This window comes from Liolophura sinensis, chromosome 8 (assembly GCF_032854445.1).
Source record: "Liolophura sinensis isolate JHLJ2023 chromosome 8, CUHK_Ljap_v2, whole genome shotgun sequence".
Classification (NCBI taxonomy): Eukaryota; Metazoa; Mollusca; class Polyplacophora; order Chitonida; family Chitonidae; genus Liolophura; species Liolophura sinensis.
Genome location: NC_088302.1, coordinates 56,992,062 through 57,011,498, shown reverse-complemented (window position 1 = coordinate 57,011,498; position 19,437 = coordinate 56,992,062). Strand labels below are relative to the sequence as shown.

General features: G+C 39.2%; 1 protein-coding gene across 2 annotated transcripts in view; it reads left to right on the top strand.

The window, feature by feature from the left end:
* Positions 1–19,437, top strand: part of LOC135472260 (glycine receptor subunit alpha-2-like) — an 85,842-nt gene that overhangs the window by 3,222 nt on the left and 63,183 nt on the right. For both annotated transcript variants that reach the window (XM_064751674.1, XM_064751673.1), the window contains exon 2: positions 2,382–2,452. In XM_064751674.1, coding sequence (XP_064607744.1) covers positions 2,382–2,452 — 71 coding nt within the window. The remainder of the gene's footprint in view (positions 1–2,381; positions 2,453–19,437) is intronic.

Below are 19,437 nucleotides of genomic sequence, written 5' to 3'. Positions count from 1 at the left end.
CGTAAAGGTACAACATTGCGGTTTGTTTTTGTGCAGTGAAAGTGCCGTATAAGGTACAACATTGCCGTTTGGTTTTTGTGCAGTTAAAGTGCCGTAAAGATACAACATTGCCGTTTGCTTTTTGTGCAGCTAAAGTGCCGTATAAGGTACAATATTGCCGTTTGTTTTTTCTGCAATCAAAGTGCATTAACGGTAAAAACATCATAAAACATGATGTAAAATAACAGCATAATAAGTGTACAGAATTCGATTGGATGTCAAAAAACTCAACGCTACAATGGACTTTACAGATGCCGTGATTAACCTCTAGATCAACAGTTAATACTGATAATACTTAAATGTTAACTGATGTTAACCGATGTTCCGTTTTCCGGCCAGACGAGTTAGACGAAAACACAGATTTAGGTGTTTTAACTTAATTTTACCCGTAATAGAAGTTTTACTTAGCAATGTTACAGTAGTGTTTAGGGATTTCGTAAAGAAAGGTGACAGAAATGGCGTTGTAGTGTGGCTAGTGCACGCCAGCCTTAAACTGTGTTTAGTGACAGACATACTGTCTAAAACATGCAAATGTCCCAGTAGAAGTTGAATGAGTAGGTAAAGTGCATAAAAGATATTTTCACTGGCAGTAAAAAATAAACAAAAGTTCAGCTGAATGTGATATATCTGAAACCTGAAACTCTCGAATGGTTATCCTGAACAGTCAGTTAATTAAATTAAATCGTTTTTTCAGAAGAGTTACTTATGAAAAAGACACCGTAAAAGTTTACCGCGTAGCATGAAATGCCAGTCGTCTAGTTCCTGTAATACCGGCTGATCACATCCACATGGTATCCATTGGACTGAAAACAGCATCGTTTACTGAGACATAATTATAGTTTGTTTTGGTACAAATTTCCCATTCTTTTGCTGTTACAAATTTCCCATTGTTTTGCTGTTACAAATTTCCCATTGTTTTGCTGTTACAAATTTCCCATTGTTTTGTTGTTACAAATTTCCCATTGTTTTGCTGTTACAAATTTCCCATTGTTTTGTTGTTACAAATTTCCCATGGTTTTGTTGTTACAAAGTTCCCATTGATTTGTTGTTACCAATTTCCCATTGTTTTGTTGTTACAAATTTCCTATTGATTTGTTGTTACAAATTTCCCGTTGTTTTGTTGGTACAAATTTCCCGTTGTTTTGTTGTACAAATTTCCCGTTGTTTTGTTGGTACAAATTTCCCGTTCTTTTGTTGGTACAAATTTCCCGTTGTTTTGTTGCTGTGCGGTTTATGCCTTCCCTGAATACAACATGAATATATCCATATTTGTTATAGTTTGATAAAAAGTCTTGTCCTAGTCTGATTGGGTGTTGTTGTATTGTTGATCTCTGCTAATTAGACACATTAATCGAGAGTTTCTTTTCTTGGAAACTCATCCTTCAGATTTCTGGTATGATTATGTTAGCGGTATATATCATTATTATCCTGTGACAAAAAACACTGGCGATAATAATAGATGATGGCTTTCTGATACCCATCCTTTGTGATTTAGCTGGCCTGCTCTAACATTGTTAATGAGACGTTCGTCGTGTATGGCAAACACTCGCTATCCACCTCAATGGCGCCTGGCTACGCCTGGGATTTGCTACTCTCATTCGTTTAGCTGTAATTTGGTGAACAGCCCTGGTCTCGCGACGTCAGTAGGGACAGCATCACTGTATGGAAGTCAATTTTATGATTTGACTGAACTGAATTTTTCCTTTATTATGCTGATATCAATTTATTGATGAATGAGTGCTAACAAAAATTGTTTATGCGTAAAAGAAGGGCTCAATAAAAATGAAATCAAGCTACGCTCTAAACCTAAGAGAATACAATATATTCGCTTGACTTGGTTTTCTGGGCCCCTCTCCCCAAAGTTATATATATATATATATATATATATATATATATATATATATATATATATATATATATATATATATATATATATATAAAATAAATATGAAGCTGGCTCAGACTGTTAAAACCTTTGGAAAGTTGCTCCCATAAGACACTTGATCAATGAAGTCACGTGTTCGAATCAAACTATCGTTGCTTGGGCTGCAGCTTTATGTCAGGGGGTTGGTCGGGCACCTGGCTTAGTCTGGGCGTTGGTCGGGTACCTGGCGTAGTCTAGGGGTTGGTCGGGTGCCTGGCGTATTCTGGGGGCTGGTCGGGCACCTGGCGCAGTCTGTTGGTCGGGCACCTGGCATAGTGTGTTCCCAACACACCCCTTTCGTTTACCCAGAAACCTGAACCCGGCGCTGCCATATAAAAAGCAAATTGCTGGGTAAGTTATGAACATCACTCTCTCAATTAGGCATTCGATATAAGTGTTTGTTTCATTTTTATTACAGGACGGAGGTGATAACCAAGCTTCTAGAAGATTACGATCATAGAATACCCCCCAACTTCGAGAGGAATCTAGGTGAGTTGTACTTATCTTAATGACAAAGGTTAGGGACACGTCACCGATGGGTTATAATGGTATCCTTGTATACGCTAAAAGCACGTTATAACGGTAGTCTAGTATAAGCTGAAAGCACATTAAAACAGTTGTCTTGTACAAGCAAAAAGCACGTTATAATGGTATTCTAGTATAAGCTGAAAGCACTTTATAACGGTAGTCATGTTAAAGCTAAAAGCACGTTATAACGGTAGTCATGTACAAGCTGAAAGCACGTTATAATGGTATTCTAGCATAAGCTGAAAGCACGTTATTGCGGTTGCCTTGTACAAGGTGAAAGAAGGTTATAACGGTAGTCTTCTATAAGCTGAAAGCACGCTATAACGGTAGTCTTGTATAAACTGAAAGCACGTTATAACGTTATACTAGTATAAGCTGAAAGCACGTTATAACGGTAAACTTTTATAGATTGAAACCACATTATGACGGTATCATTGTATACGCTGAAAGCACGTTGAAATAAATGGTAATATATATTCCTTACTATTTATTTCGTTTGCTCAATATGAGCTTAGATTTTAACGAATTTGTAACGAAGAGAAGTCTTAATATTTAGAGTGGAAATCAATTATTACCAGGTAGATGTAAATACTTTAGCGTGCTAAATCATCGACTGTTTGCCGTCACATGGCAGTGAATCCATATGTGCATGTCTGAATATATGCCGTGTCGAGGAAAGTGTCAGGCGTTGTGTTTTCATCGGTGATTTTGCATAGTCATGAGAAATATGCTTATTGGCATGAGGCATAGGATTGCAAAACTCTCAGTGGTATGTATTCTCACGAAAAAAATCAGTTACATACAGTTACATGCAGTTACAAGTGATATCTGTGATGACGAATTCACGGTGATCTGTACAATCCATAGGTGTTAAGACGCGTGTTTTCGTAGGTAATTTGGGACATACGGTTACAAGTGATATCAGTGTTGACGAATTCACTGTGATCTGTACTATCACTGTGTTAAGACGCGCGTTTTCGTTGGTAATTTGGAACATACAGTTACAAGTGATATCAACTTTGATGGTCTGGGTGTAGAATTCACTGTGGTCTGTACTTTTGCTTTGTGTTAAGACGCGTGTTTTCTTAGATTATTTGGGACATACAGTTACAAGTGATATCAATGTTGAAGGTCTGATTGTATAATTCATAGTGTTCTGTGCTATTGCTTTGTGTTTTCGTAGATAATTTGGGACATATATTTACAAGTGATATCCATGTTGACGATCTGATTGTAGAATTCACCGTGGTCTGTGCTATCACTGTGTGTTAAGGCGCGTGTTTTAGTAGATCATTTAGGACATATCGTTACAAGTGATATCAGTTTCGACGGAATTCACTGTCCCTACTGTGCTACTGTTTTGTTTTTAAGACGCCTTGTTTTCATGGAAATTTTGGATATATAGTTAGAGTTGTAGAATTCACGGTGGTCTGTACTATAAACGCTGATTGAAGGTGTCTTGTTTTCACGCATAGTTTTTACTGCTGAACTCTAAAAACATACTCATGTTTACAAGAGGTTATGTGTGTAGGGTCTAGTTTTCGATTCCATTCATTCTACATACCAGTAAATTTGTACCTTGAAACACAATTAAACCTAAAGCGAAAAGGGAGATATGTAACAGACGATAGGAACACAGTCTGATCTTCCTCAGAATTCCATTACCAACAGTTGCAGTTTGTGATTTTCTGTTTGTTACCATCTTGTCTCGTGTCATTCTCTAAATCCGATCTCCACACATGTGATTTACTCCAAACATGTGATTTACTCCAAACATGTGATTTACTCCACACATGTGATTTACTCCACACATGTGATTTACTCCACACATGTGATTTACTCCACACGTGTGAAAAGCAATTTTATGCGCGCGTCCTTAATTACATTCAGCTGCTAAAGGCAGCCAGATGTATATTACCGTTTTGCTTAAGTACACCCGATAACATATCATTGAAATATACGGCCCATGTTAGTGATCTACCAATGATTTAATTCAATTTAAGTAAATGTAAGCCAAAAGTGGCCCTCATAAGTGGTCTATATACGCTCAGTTTACGAATGCCAAGCCTTGTGACAAATATTCTTTTATTGACCGTTTGCTTTGATTCCATAACATTTTAAAAAGATTTATTTTGTGTGACAATATGACTGTATACACTGTGGCCATTATTATCACATATGACTGCATCGGAAGAACGCATCCGGGTGGGAAAATGGATAACACACTGTTGAGGCATGTCATTATAGTGGTTAATACGTGTAAGTCTACCCAGAGATTCTCGACGTGTAGCAAAACATTCTGTCTGTGTAATTGCTTCGGGTGTTTCAAAGGTCTGATTGAAAACAAAAAAAGAGATGTTATCAGACAAAAACACTTGTTTTTCTGTGCGCGTTCCTTGTTACGGAATACCGGTCCATACTGGTCTTTGAGTCCCTAAAGAAACCAGACGGTTAAAAAGTATAACCCAGACACATGCTTGGCTCCCCTGGTCCAAAACTTTCCTGATACCTTCCCCAAACTTTTTGTAATGGAAAATGACTTCCCTAATTCGTTCGCTTCTGCATATATCTACTCCTGTGGATAGGCTTCATTGTGACACTACATCAAATCGCTGGGACTTTGGAATGTCGCTTCAGCGCTCAGTCTATAGCATATTGATACTACAGTATCCTGTTTGAATTGACTGAACTGAAGTGACGACTGACAGGGTGAATTATATCAAACGCAATTTGTTAGCATTCTATTTCACTGTCGCTCATAGAGCAAATACTGATTTAACGTCTTTGGTATTCGATTTCATGGTTTGGTGGTACAGTAATATCCGATTTAAAATGTCCACTTGAATACTTGTCCGCTTGAAGACTTTACGCAAAGGTCTTGATCAAACTGCTGTCTGCATTTCTTATCGAGGCTGTGTCTCCAACAGGATAAGACAACATTGCATAAAAATGACAAAACTGTTGTCAATAATTTACAAGGAGGGATCGTTTTCAGGATAAGACAACATTGCATAAGAATGACAAAACTGTTGTCAATATTTACAAGGAGGGATCGTTTTCAGGATAAGACAACATTACATAAGAATGACAAAACTGTTGTCAATATTTACAAGGAGGGATCGTTTTCAGGATAAGACAACATTACATAAGAATGACAAAACTGTTGTCAATATTTACAAGGAGGGATCGTTTTCAGGATAAGACAACATTACATAAGAATGACAAAACTGTTGTCAGTATTTACAAGGAGGGATCGTTTTCAGGATAAAACAACAATGCATAAAAATGACAAAACTGTTGTCAATATTTACAAGGAGGGATCGTTTTCAGGATAAGACAACATTGCATAAGAATGACAAAACTGTTGTCAATATTTACAAGGAGGGATCGTTTTCAGGATAAGACAACATTACATAAGAATGACAAAACTGTTGTCAATATTTACAAGGAGGGATCGTTTTCAGGATAAAACAACAATGCATAAAAATGACAAAACTGTTGTCAATATTTACAAGGAGGGATCGTTTTCAGGATAAGACAACAATGCATAAAAATGACAAAACTGTTGTCAATATTTACAAGGAGGGATCGTTTTCAGGATAAGACAACATTACATAAGAATGACAAAACTGTTGTCAATATTTACAAGGAGGGATCGTTTTCAGGATAAGACAACATTACATAAAAATGACAAAACTGTTGTCAATATTTACAAGGAGGGATCGTTTTCAGGATAAGACAACAATGCATAAGAATGACAAAACTGTTGTCAATATTTACAAGGAGGGATCGTTTTCAGGATAAGACAACATTACATAAGAATGACAAAACTGTTGTCAATATTTACAAGGAGGGATCGTTTTCAGGATAAGACAACAATGCATAAGAATGACAAAACTGTTGTCAATATTTACAAGGAGGGATCGTTTTCATGTCCGGTAGGATTAGGATTATTTTGAAAGGTCAATCAATAAACAAATCAATCAATCAAATACCGTAATTAATCAGCCAAATCTCAAGCCAATGGGAATGACAGTCTCTAATGTTTGTTACTGAGATCAATATCAGCATAGATTAAAAAAAACAGTCATGTATAGTGTAACACTGTTTAGTGTCCAAGCATTTCGAGGTTACAAAATTGTCCCTCTTGATTTGTATAACGAGGACTTATGTGAGGTTGTGGAATGATATGGACGGAATGTCTTATCACAGTATATACAACAGTTACGTCTATGACAATCCCTCGTCTGTAGCAGACAGCAACTTTTTGTTAGTTCTCATGCTAGGTTTCACTTCCTTTCTGCGTCAGTACAAACGAACCCGTGGAGAATCCAGTCCTATATATGGTGGGAAGGCACAGAGGACGTGCAGAGTTAATTAATACATGGAACTGTAAATTGTTGAAGAATAAATCAAGCAAGGAATAAATATTTTAAATCTTTTGCAGAGTCAAGAAGTTTGTCATTCTTTGTTTATAATAGAGATGGAATAAACAAAAGTTTCCGTTTTATTATCTTACACAAAACGATGAGATGTTGAAATTTGATTTCTACCATGTGATAAATCAGTGAATAAAACTATCGCCCTGTATCGACTTACACAAAATGATCACACTGATAGGAATTTTTTTAAATCTGAATCAGAGCAACTGCTCAAGTCAGGGTACCAGTAGGCTTTTGTATTAAATAATTAGGAAAGCCATTCCCAGTCTATGACATCTCGACATGTCCATATATTAACACCATAAGGAAGATGTTGAACGATATAATCTTGATTCACATGTTTCCTTTGGGATTAATTAAACATACATTGCAGGTTTCGCCAATAACAAGACACCTAATTAGTACAGAGCAAGTGACGATTAAGTTTTTGTAAACCCTTTCGGTAAGTTTTAACGGTTGTTTTACGGGGAATCTGGTCAATTTCCCAGAAACCTTAAATTTAGGTGTAAAAGTTAGGTATATATCATATTAAGCTTGTGTTTTACTATACATCTACCTATGTCTGGGTGTAAACAGGAATTGGAGGCCTCGTGAATTCTTCGGATTCCGATAAAATGTCAAAATGATCAGAGTTACGGACTGGAAAAGGCGTGAATCAAGGTACACAAAATAGCTTCCTGTATGAGGAGAAGAATCACACACATATATCTCTTCTGTCAGCTTGGCTCCAAGACTGATGGGCCCAGGCAAATATCTATGATTTGGACTCCTTTAACAATTTGATAGGTCTGCTAGACGTGTGACCCACTGAAGGCGATGTATCAATAGTACTAACGTCTGTCACAGCTTGATTGGTTCCGTGTGTGTAAAACAATAATAAATCAACCAACATTTCAACTAGCCTGTCATTCTATCAATAAATCATTTAGTCAACCAAATCGGTGAATCAATTCATGTGAGTTGTGAGTTCAAGTCCACCTCATGTTGGCTTCCTCTCCGGCCGTACGTGGGAAGGTCTGTCAGCATCCTGCGGATGGTCGAGGGTTTCCCCCGGGCTCTGCCCGCTTTCCTTCCACCATAATGCTGGCCGCCGTCGTATAAGTGAAATACTCTTGAGTACGGCGTAAAACACCAATCAAATAAATAAATAACACTTGAAACAAAATCTCATTCAGCATTTCCTAGAAGGTCACTTCTAACAAAAGCACATTCCACAATCCCTAGAATTTCACTTGTAACAAAATCACATTCCACAATCCCTAGAAGGTCTCTTGTAACAAAAGCACATTCCACAATCCCTAGAAGGTCACTTGTAACAAAAGCACATTCCACATTCCTTAGACGGTCTCTTGTAACAAAATCACATTCCAGATTTCCTAGAAATTCATTCGTAACTAAAGCATATTCCACAGTCCCTAGAAAGTCACTTGTATCAAAATCATATTCCACATTTCTTAGACGGCCACTTGTAACAAAAGTACATTCCACATTTCCTAGAAGGTTACTTGTAACAAAGGCACATGCCACATTTCAGTATTTGAGGAAAAAGCAAAATAATTTATATATAGTTTTAAAAATTATTAGTGCTTTAACATTAACCTTGTTTCTCTTTACATTGTAACGCGTTTGAAACTTGGTAATTCCGCTTCCCAAAGTTCAAATCGTCGCATACATAATGGCCCTAAGGTTTGCTGTAACTGAAAAAAAATTTCCTGCTGATGTAGCGTAATTACATCATTCATGGTGTAATTGGACCTACCCTGACTTGTACTGCTGATGTATCTACGTCTAATTCATGGTGTAATTGGACCTCCCCTGACTTGTACTGCTGACGTTGTTACGTCTGATTCATGGTGTAATTGGACCTGTCCTGACTTGTACTGCTGATGTAGCTACGTCTGATTCATGATGTAATTGGACCTGCCCTGACTTGTACTGCTGATGTAACTACGTCTGATTCATGGTGAAATTGGACCTGCCCTGACTTGTACTGCTGATGTAACTACGTCTGATTCATGGTGAAATTGGACCTGCCCGGACTTGTACTGCTGATGTAGCTACGTCTTATTCATGGTGTAATTGGACCTGCCCTGACTTGTACTGCTGATGTAACTACGTCTGATTCATGGCGAAATTGGACCTGCCCTGACTTGTACTGCTGATGTAGCTACGCCTGGTTCGGGTTGTTAATGGACCTGCACTGACTTTAGGGCGACTTCAGATGTGCGATACCCTATGTGTGTAAATATGGCTGATTGACTAAAGTACAACAGAACTCTGCTAAAAACTCCGTGACTCCTACGGCCAATTGATTCTGGCCACCAGACATTGCGCCATATGTGCCTGGGTATATCCTAGTGCTGTTGTGGATATTCCATTAATGGTTCTCCGAGGGGGTTAGGGAAGTCGAGACTCGATGATTATCACCAGTGTGCGAAGATAGTCCATTTGATCGTGATGAGACAGGTGCACACAATTTTGGGGCGCGTGTGCACTTGTTTGGTGGAATGAAAAAATAGCATCGGCTTGATTCCTGTCAGTGGCACTTGACACAGACCGGAAGCTTCTTTTACGGCCACATTGCATATAATTGACAGAGGTGCTTCAAGCCTTAGATATCGTGCCAGTTATATTTACAGTATAATTTGCCTTTGTTATCTCGGTATTACGTCCCGATCTTTTTACACGGTGTAGCCTGGCAAAGGCAGAGATATAAATCTATATATTGACATACTGCCATAGTTTGATCCCGCCATGGAGTGCCGATCTCAAAGATCCGGGTTGGTGTCGCCTCTGCTGCCAAGGCCCGTGTGCTTCTTTGTCAGTGGGGACAATTTAGGGGCGAAGTCTGCGACTATTTCTGGCGCTGTTCAGATGTCCGGACATAGTGTATAATAGTGACAGAGATTACTGCTCCAGATAAATTCCCCACATAATCCCCGAGCCTAAATCGCGGACTATCCGGGGATTAGGCCAGCCAAGGTTCGTCTTAAATCACCATTGACATAGTAACTATAGAAACTGGCGGTTTGGAAATCCCCCATGTCATGCTCATGAAAACGGCTATAATATGTTTTTACTGGGGAACAACTACATCCCTAATACATCTTGCTCGACATAGTGATCAAAGTCTATTGATTGAATATCAAATGGCATTCAAAGTGAAAGCTCTCTCCCTCTTACGCAATCTCGTCAGGTCCCGTGGAACAAGCGTGAGTCGGCGATAAGAAAAGCCCGTGGAATCTCTGGCACAACACCCTTCTTTGACACACTGAATTAGGCAGAACACAACTCGTGGCAGCTGAAAGGAAGAATTTTCCACTGCCTTAAATTGTAACGCCTAGATTAAATAAAGATAGGAATGGTGGGATTAACTCCTCCACATCCAGTCACCGATGAATCCTCCGCTTCATTGACATGCATGTGTTTTCACCAGAAAAAATCCTGTACTTGTCGGCCAAATATAGCTAACAAAAAATTACTGATCCATGCATGGTGCAGTGGACAAGTGTGATTTCTGCAGAAATATTCTCAAGACTTGATGGGACAGGAAAAAAGCACGGATTAGACTTAGAAATTCCTCAGGGACCCTTACCTTTATCAACAACAGGTCTTACCGTAAATATCATTTCTACGTCGTTTATTTCTTCTTCGCTTAAATCTCCAATAAGAACTGTTTCTTAAATCTCCAAAAAGGAAATGCTCGCCGTACTCACTGTTCCATTCTGTGCACTTCTTAGCCAAATTTGGAGATTTGCCTGGAAAAATCTGCACAAGTAAATCATTCATTTGGCGTCCAAGCTGCACTGGCGTGTCCAATCAAATGGCAGGATGCTTTTAGTTGTCGTAGTTGATATTTCGTTCATCGTAGTTGATATTTCGTTCATTTTAATATGGCAGCTTCCACTTCACCGCAGCAGTTTTGCTGTCTTTGTGGGTATACGTTGCTGTCGATTAAAGACCAGGCGCATCACGTTATCGAAAACTGTTGGTGTCGTGCAGCAAGTGAAAACTCTTACTTAGAGGATGGTTGGGCAAAGTATGTGTTTAAGATTGTGTGTAAGATTCTGTGTAAAAACGGAGTGTATTAACGAGCTATTTTCATGGTATTTTCTGACGATCACTTCAAACGATGGTTAAAAACAAGTTCATATGGCTTTATAGGAAAGACCTTTGACACTTTAGTTACTTGGCAACATATGTTATGTTAGATGATAAATAGTACAGATTTGCGAAAGGTAATGTTCACCTCCATTGCTTTGGTTGCTCACCTCCATTGCTTTGGTTGCTCACCTCCATTGCTTTGGTTGCTCACCTCCATTGCTTTGGTTGCTCACCTCCATTGCTTTGGTTGCTCACCTCCATTGCTTTGGTTGTCCTGGTTGGGGGAGGGTCCGGGGGATTAGTGAACATCACTCCTAGGAATATTTACATGTTTCTCATGGTCTTAAATGAAGCTGTGTTAAGATCACTTGCCTTTCTCAAAATAAATCATACATATTGAGAGTGCTATGCCGGTAAGAATTTGTCAGCTTCACGTGCATAAATCTGACAGTTACACCGGACACTCCGTTTTCCTGTCCACCAATGCAATGCAAAATATACTTTAAGTCCACTAATCAGTAAAGTAATCAATTATTCTTCATTACAAATTGGCACAATAATGCCAGCAGTCATTTTGCATTCATGTATCACGTATTTAGCTGCGACAGACGCTGTGGAAACCGTACTTTAAAACCGTTATGTAAGATATTTCGTATTTAATTGATTAGATCAAGATGCAAGTCTCTTTACATCACATTGTCTTCGTCGTTTTAAGAAAGTCAGTTTACACCCCGTGTTGCTATGTTATGAAAGCCTGTTTTGTTAAAAACTAAGGACAAGATGTTATCAAATCACCAAACGCCTGTTGTGGAAAGTCGTGCCTACGAGCTGAGCCTCTGCTCCTCCACTGGCATATTGGTGTGCACCATTGTTTTCTAATTCACTAAGCGTCAAGCGAATAATATGCGCAATCTATCAAGTTAATCGTTCCCAGCGTGGTGGAGTGTGCAAATATGAGAAAATATTGTGTCATCGATCGCGCCTGTCGATCGTCTTTATTTGGCCTTTTGCATCAAGTCTGACATATTTAATGTTTTCCCAAACTGTTTACAGGTTAACATTTAGGAAGCAATTTTGTTCAACAATTTTTATGCGAAACTATTTGGAATAAAATCAAGAGCACGCTCTGTTACATTGTGCCCTGACAAGCGCCAAAATTTGATGTCATTCGTGTGTTGTATCAAAAATGCTGATGAAGGTCAGATTTACAGATATTCCATTGGCAGTATCATATCTGATTTGACCAGGAATATCCTGTCGATGCTCTGAACACTGCGGTGCATGGGAAGATATCAGTGCCAGGCAATCGACCTTACCCCGATGTGCCCGTGGACAATCGTGTGTGAGACAGCAGAAACACGTTGTGACACGATGAGTCTTTGTCCTGGTCATCGTCCAGGTGCTAGATGGGAGTCACACGAGCCAGGACTGCATGGTACGAGTCGTTAGACAATTGTCCACACCATACATCCAAGTCGTCAGTATTGAGAAGTACTCTGTGTGTCAGCTCTGCTCTCTTTAGTGACACTCAAAGCACCAAGGAGGGTTGGGCTGATACAATGCATGGTAATGCTGGTGAATTGGGAGTACACAGACAGCAGGTCATGTCTGTACTCGCGCTTCTCTAGTGTTGACGATTGATTAAAGGGCAGGGGCCGACTTGACTTTTACGGCTCCCGATCTTCAGGTGAAACATATGTTAAGTAGTTAAGTTGATGAGATGCGTCTACGTAACCACTCCGGCGGAGCCTATTGATTGCTGTATTGTCTGAGCGGGTTGCCCATTAGGCTCACGCAAGCTGCAATTGTGCCCATGTACATATATCGATACAGCCTTTGTTTGTTAAACCCGCTTAAAGACGGAGGGCTTTGGAGTATACGATATGATTGGGAATGATGCAAGACGTGGCTCGAGTTGAGGGGTTATATGTCGTCAGAGAGCAATCTTTGAAACCATGTTTACCTAAGGAAAACCAATATACATGCCTTTATTATTCAATATGCAGCCCATGAAATTCTTATCAATACTTGACTCCAGAGAATGTAATGAAAATGTAGAAATATCTAAACGAGAATCACTTCCAAGGCTTCAAGACGAAGATTTATATTCGCTTTGAACGTGGTGAATCTTGACTTAAATCTAGTTTCAAAATGTCATTGTATTCTGTAAAGTCATTTGTCACACAAACTCTCAGAACTCATCATTTATGATACTGATGACAATGAGTTCTTAAATATCAACAAATCCGTTGATTGATGATATTGATGTCAAGGAGTTTTATGCTTTAAGGAAATAACGTCCCATATCTAATGAGACGCTATCTGAGTGGGTGTTCCTCTCACAGACGCCCTGTAGCAGCCTCTGATTGACATCTCACGAACAGGGCATCATATTTGTACGTGTGGTGTAAATCTGTATTCTGTTCTGGCCAGAAATCAATAGCGGAATGTGCAACTCTACCGGAGATCTCCAGGAAAGACAATGCAGACCGTTAGCCTAGTGTTCCTCCTGGCCTCCAAAACGCTCGTATACATATCTCTGTTTTATAACTCTGCCATCTGAACATGATTTTTTAATTCGGACTGTGTACTACGATTATACGATCCGGTCAAGAGTCGGATACCTGGCTGTTCAGAAAAAATACATACAGCGCGTTTGCACTATACGGGATTTTTGACGTCTATAATGTCCTCAAACACCGATCTGTGAAGCCTGGTTTAACTACTGGCATCTTGTTTTCTTGTCTTAATACTTAACATTATTATATTTCATTCCATTGCTAAAGATGACGGTGAAGGTGTGAGAAACAAACAACCTATCAATCACTTTGGCCCTTCATCACACGAAATCTTGTGCTCGGGTAGAGCACTGGCTGACGCAGTGTCGTCCTTACTAGAAGATGGTAGCTGGAAGTAAGCATGAATTTCGAATATACCTGAAAGCGGCCTGAAGCTTCGGTTAAAATATGTAAAAAAAATGAGATTAATATCCCATGTATAGGTACTTTTTATTTATTTATTTGATTGGTGGTTTACGCCGTACTCACGAATATTTCACTTACACGACGGCGGCCAGCAATATGGTGGTAGGTAACCGGGCAGAGCCGGGGAAACCCACGACCATCTGAAGGTTGTTGCAAGACCTTCCCACGTACGGCCGGAGAGGATGCCAGCATGAGCTGGACTTGAACTCACAGCGACCGCATTTGTGAGAGGTTCCTTAGTCATTACGTTGCGCAAGCGCGCTAACCAACTGAGCCACGGAGGCCCCTATAGGTACAACGATGACTTGGATAACCACACAGATCAATGAGAGACAGTGCCAACTTTTTAAACAATGTTTTCCTGACACAAGAAGGTCAGTTTGGTATCACACGGATTTTTATTTAAAGTTTATTGCCCGTGGGACGTTTTGGATGTGCTTATTGGTTTTATTCTGTAGTGCTTCATGGCTCAAGTCTTCTTTATAGAGTGTTTACATTTCATAATGGTAACAGCAGAAAAGCTTTTGGTGCTTTGGAATCTTTCTATGATTTGAGACATGCAAGATTTCGATAGAAACAATCTCATGTCTTCGTATTTATGTGAAAGACAACGGTGCTTAAATAAGTCCCTTTATGCGAGGCTTTCAAGATACAAATAGGTTATCATATTTTCTATTCGAAATGATACCACAAAATGTCCTGGAACTCCGATTTGGGATGCGTGTTACATGTGTCAGAATAGACATTTTATGGTTTATCCAGTGATTTTCTGGGACATTGAGGTTACTTTAGCCCGTCTGTTTTATTGCGGAATAGCACGGCGTATACAATGTTTACTGGTATACGTCCATAAACGGTGTGGATTTATCTTGACCGAGGAACATAAACCAGATGGACATTAAAATGAGCGGAGGTTTAGAAGGATATCGATTGTGTACAGGAGTGCAGTTGTGGGTTCTACTGGGCTTTCTGCATGCTCCTGATCTTCATTGTTTGCCGTCATTCAAGGCAGAATAGTTTAGAAAAGGCTTATACCACGCATCGCCTGTAGGGTCACTTTGAAAGTGATACATGTTATGGGCTAACGATTTATCTATAATTTTTTTACATTATTGAAGAACGTACAGGCATATGTACTATTAATCACCAATTATTTCGTTACAACAAAAGTGTTAATGTCAGTCATTCACTGGTAACTAATTATTGTATACATAAATTCAAAGGAAAGCATCAAAAGGTTTATATATTTATTTGATTATCTAATAGCGACTGCCATATTGTCCACTAATGTGACCCACATTAATCCCTTCAGAAGGTGAGGCTTCCCGCAACATTTAAATTAGATCTACAGCGGTATCACGTGGATAGGAATAACTGTAAAGAGAAGAACATACTACACTCTTGTGATGGTGACGCCTTGCTGCCATGCATGAAGTCAACAAAAATAATAAACCATTGGCAATTTGGTCCGTTCTTTCTTTGTTCAATGGTGTATAATGTATATTAACGGCAATAACCATATTTTGGAGCTTCTTCGTCGTTTAATAATGTTTATTAATGAAAATGCATAACGGGCGTTTTCATTCAGTGTGTGTTAAGATCAACTATTAATGCAATGCGATAACATAAAGGGATCTGGACACCTCAAAAGATATTGAAATCAATGTGTTTAATTCCAAACATATGAAGGTGGTGCAAAGATAGTTGTTCTATCGCTGCCCAGTATTCAGAGTTCTTTTTCGTGATTGTCTCATGTTGTCATGTTGTCAAGATGTCGGCACAGACTTCCGCACTGCCGATTAACTTACGCTCTCTTACTGGGTCATTAAAGTGTGACAATGGTAATTAGATGAGATATAAGCTCCATCCTGACTTCACAAAATGGCCAAAAATCTTTATAAGACATTTAAAGGAGCAAATAGGGTATTCACGAGTACATGCGGTGTTCACGAGCACGCACGGTATGCACAAGTAAATAATCATACATGAGTTTTCGTTTTGTGTCCATTTATTAAGAAATGCGTATGTAGAGCTACGCTGTGATGTAATAAGCAATATGTAAATAGCTGATGTCAGCTTTTACTATTGATAGATTAATGCAATAACATACTTGGGGTAGACAGCCCATTACAACAACCAGTCCAAGAAACACCAGCCTTCTAAATGCCATTTTATTTGCCTCCAATTGCATAAATAATTTGGGAGAAATGTCAGAATACCAATCGCCAAAAGTCATTTATCAACTAAGCGAATCATGTATGCATTGAAGGCCAGCGAGGTCGGCTAGTAATAACGGGAATCAGTGGCAGAGCACCGGAATTATTGTCTAATGTTACTCTGAACATTTAATACATAGCCCATCGCTTCCTCCAATTAACTCATTTACTATGATCACTGCATTAGATTCAATTATAACAGACGTGCTAATTTTTTAGGTTGGCAAGATTGTAACCGACTAAGCTTGGTCTTACAGTAAGGGGTGCGCGAGAGAACTGTGATAGTGTACAACGCGACAAGCAATTCCGGGCTTCCTTGTCTCATCCTGACCACAAACCGCGACCTAAAGCTAGTCCGCAGCTCTGCAAATGCTAAAGGCTAATTGGCTGACATAAATACCTTATGTATACCTTGGCAATAATGCGCTGGTCGATAAATGATGGACAATTGAGTTTAACTGGGCAATGTGGCATAAGCAGCCTTATTGAGCTGCCTTATGTAACTTGCAGGGTAATCAGCCAGGTACGCGGGCAGTTCGCCCTAGAGATCAGTCAGAATCAACCATGTACCGACACCAGCCAGCCACCTGAGACAAGTATGCACATCATCGTTTGCGAATCTATTCCATAAAATTATTTTGTGATGTATAAAGACTGCTTGCATGTTTATCGTTCACCTGTTCAAATTGTGTTCTACCTACATATATGAGAACGCCCAGGTTACACATACCGTGCATTTTTCTTATGTTTGTATCTAAATCTGAGCTTCTTCCCCGCGACAAACTGGATTTGGTACTGCGTTTATATTAGATTATTGACAATTAGATTATGACAACGTCCTGTTGATTTCTTATCAGTTGCTTGGGACTATTTACAGAGCTTACAGATGAGAGACATGAATCTTCGTAGCATTTCCGGCAGAAGTATGAATTTATTTTTATTTGACTCTCGTTACAAATCACTTTTTTGTCGAATGGTGCAATTGGATTTATAAAATATACAAATATTAGATAAAGAAGTCAAGTAACAAACGTGTAATTGTTTATATTGATGGTAGAAACAACTTTATCCAATAGGGTATAAAAACATTATCATTAATATCTTATTACGTTATTACCATTGTGCGAAGAGACTGAGGCTGCTGGCAGAAATCACCCCCTTTTTACGACGCCGTTTAGCAATGATAAGTTTACCTTGGCGTTTGTTTGATATCTCTGGTCATACTGTCGATATATGATTCTGAATATGAACAGAACGTCAGCCCATATTAACAGACGCTAGACGTTCGGTTGAGGGCAGCTATGTGAGAATCTGGCGGAAACTGAATTATTCTGTTATATGACTGTCTTCATATCACGGGGATGAACGTCCTCACATCCCATAATACTAAGGTAACACCGCGAAACATTTCCCAGGAACTTTCTTGCAGAAAGACACAACGGGGTAATAATCCGCTATTTTCCAAGAAAAATGGCTTGAAATGGTCCTGTAGAGGAGTAATTTAGAATGAACGGTGTTTTAAGGTTGACTGAATTTCTGTGTAATTGTATGCATGCCGTGCTTGGCATGAAGGAAATAGTGCAACCCGTGACAAAAACCTATAAGGGTTATACTGTAGGGGTATGACAAAAGAAGTAGTAATGAAGTCCTCAATTTCCTCGGCAGACGTACTGTTATTAGTACATTTCGGTGTACATATAATTTGCCATCTCTCAAACATAGAGCTTTTCATTCAGCCTGGTTGATGATTTTATGTTTTGTCCAGCAGCTGGTCAATTGTAGCTGTGTATTTTTAATTATGTTCATTAAAGTTTTTCAAAAACTGGCATAGCTTGTGTATATGGCATTTCCTCAAGATACTAAACTTGCTAACTTTGTATAGGTGAAATATTCTGCGTAAAACACCGATTCGGTGTAACACTTACGTATTCTTATTACTTTGTACACCACTTACCTGTCATTATTACACTTTTTAAAAAAAGAAACTTCACATTTGGAGAAAAGAATTATATTGAAAATGGCTAGTACGAGGTAGTTAATATGGGAGAATAGAATAATCGCCGGGTCTAACCTGACGCATCTGACCATTGCTGACAGTCTGATCGCATCAGGTCAGGACAGTCACGTGTGACGACACATGCCGAGGACAATCAAATTCGGTAATTTGCATAATCGTTTCACGACCACAACGTCAACTACCAGTAACTCACTGTTTATGGGTCACGTAACTGCCCAGGCCACATGAAACCTCTTGCGCGCAGCACCTCTTCATCCCTGACGTCCTTATGTTGGGTCGGTGTGTTCTGACACTTGCAAACCGTAATCCAACATGACAATCCGACCCCCACACACAGCTCCTTTGACACGAAATTTCATACAAAATGGATGTATTGATGTCATGGAGTGGCCACTGCGATCTCCTGACCTCAGTCTCATCGAACACGTATGAGATGCTTTTGGAAGATGGCTTTGTGCCTTGAAACGTCAACCCCGGAATGTTCAAGAGCTGGGCGCCATGTTGATACAGTAATGACCATGGTTGCCTGATGCTGTGTTGTATTATATTGTATTGAATTTATTCACCGTAAGTATAATTAGAAAACATGTTTATAGAAAACAAAGCATGGCGGGAATAAAGTTACAGGAGTCTTGATCTATCCCGAGGAAGTACAAGTATAAAAGATGGCGGTGGTTTTATGTGAATTGTAAGTAAATAATCACAGAGTAAACGTTTTACATACTTAAGAAAAACACAAAGCAGTGTCACGTGCCAAAATAAATGCTATACTACAATTCCTCACAAAGATCTTATTGAAAGAATATCGTCGTTAATTGTCTCGGTATTTACTAAAACAGGTCACCGTTACATTAACGTCAGAAGCAATAAAGCGTCACAAGTTGTTTGTTCAAAAACTAGTTTGTCAAGGATACTTCAACAAACTCCTTCATTCTAAGTTTCTCAAATTTTATAATGAGTATAACACTCTCGTTGGCAGGCATGGACAGAGCGTTTAGAATCTTTAGCGATTTTCATTGCCATCAACCTCATAGACGGCGCTATTATCCTTATGTACCGGTACAGATCTATCGCGTACATGGTATTTAACAACATAGATGGCGCTGGGTGCCGAGTGTAACCGTCTATCTTGTAGACAGCTTTTATGCAGACAGTATGTCATGTGTAACATCATAGATGGCGC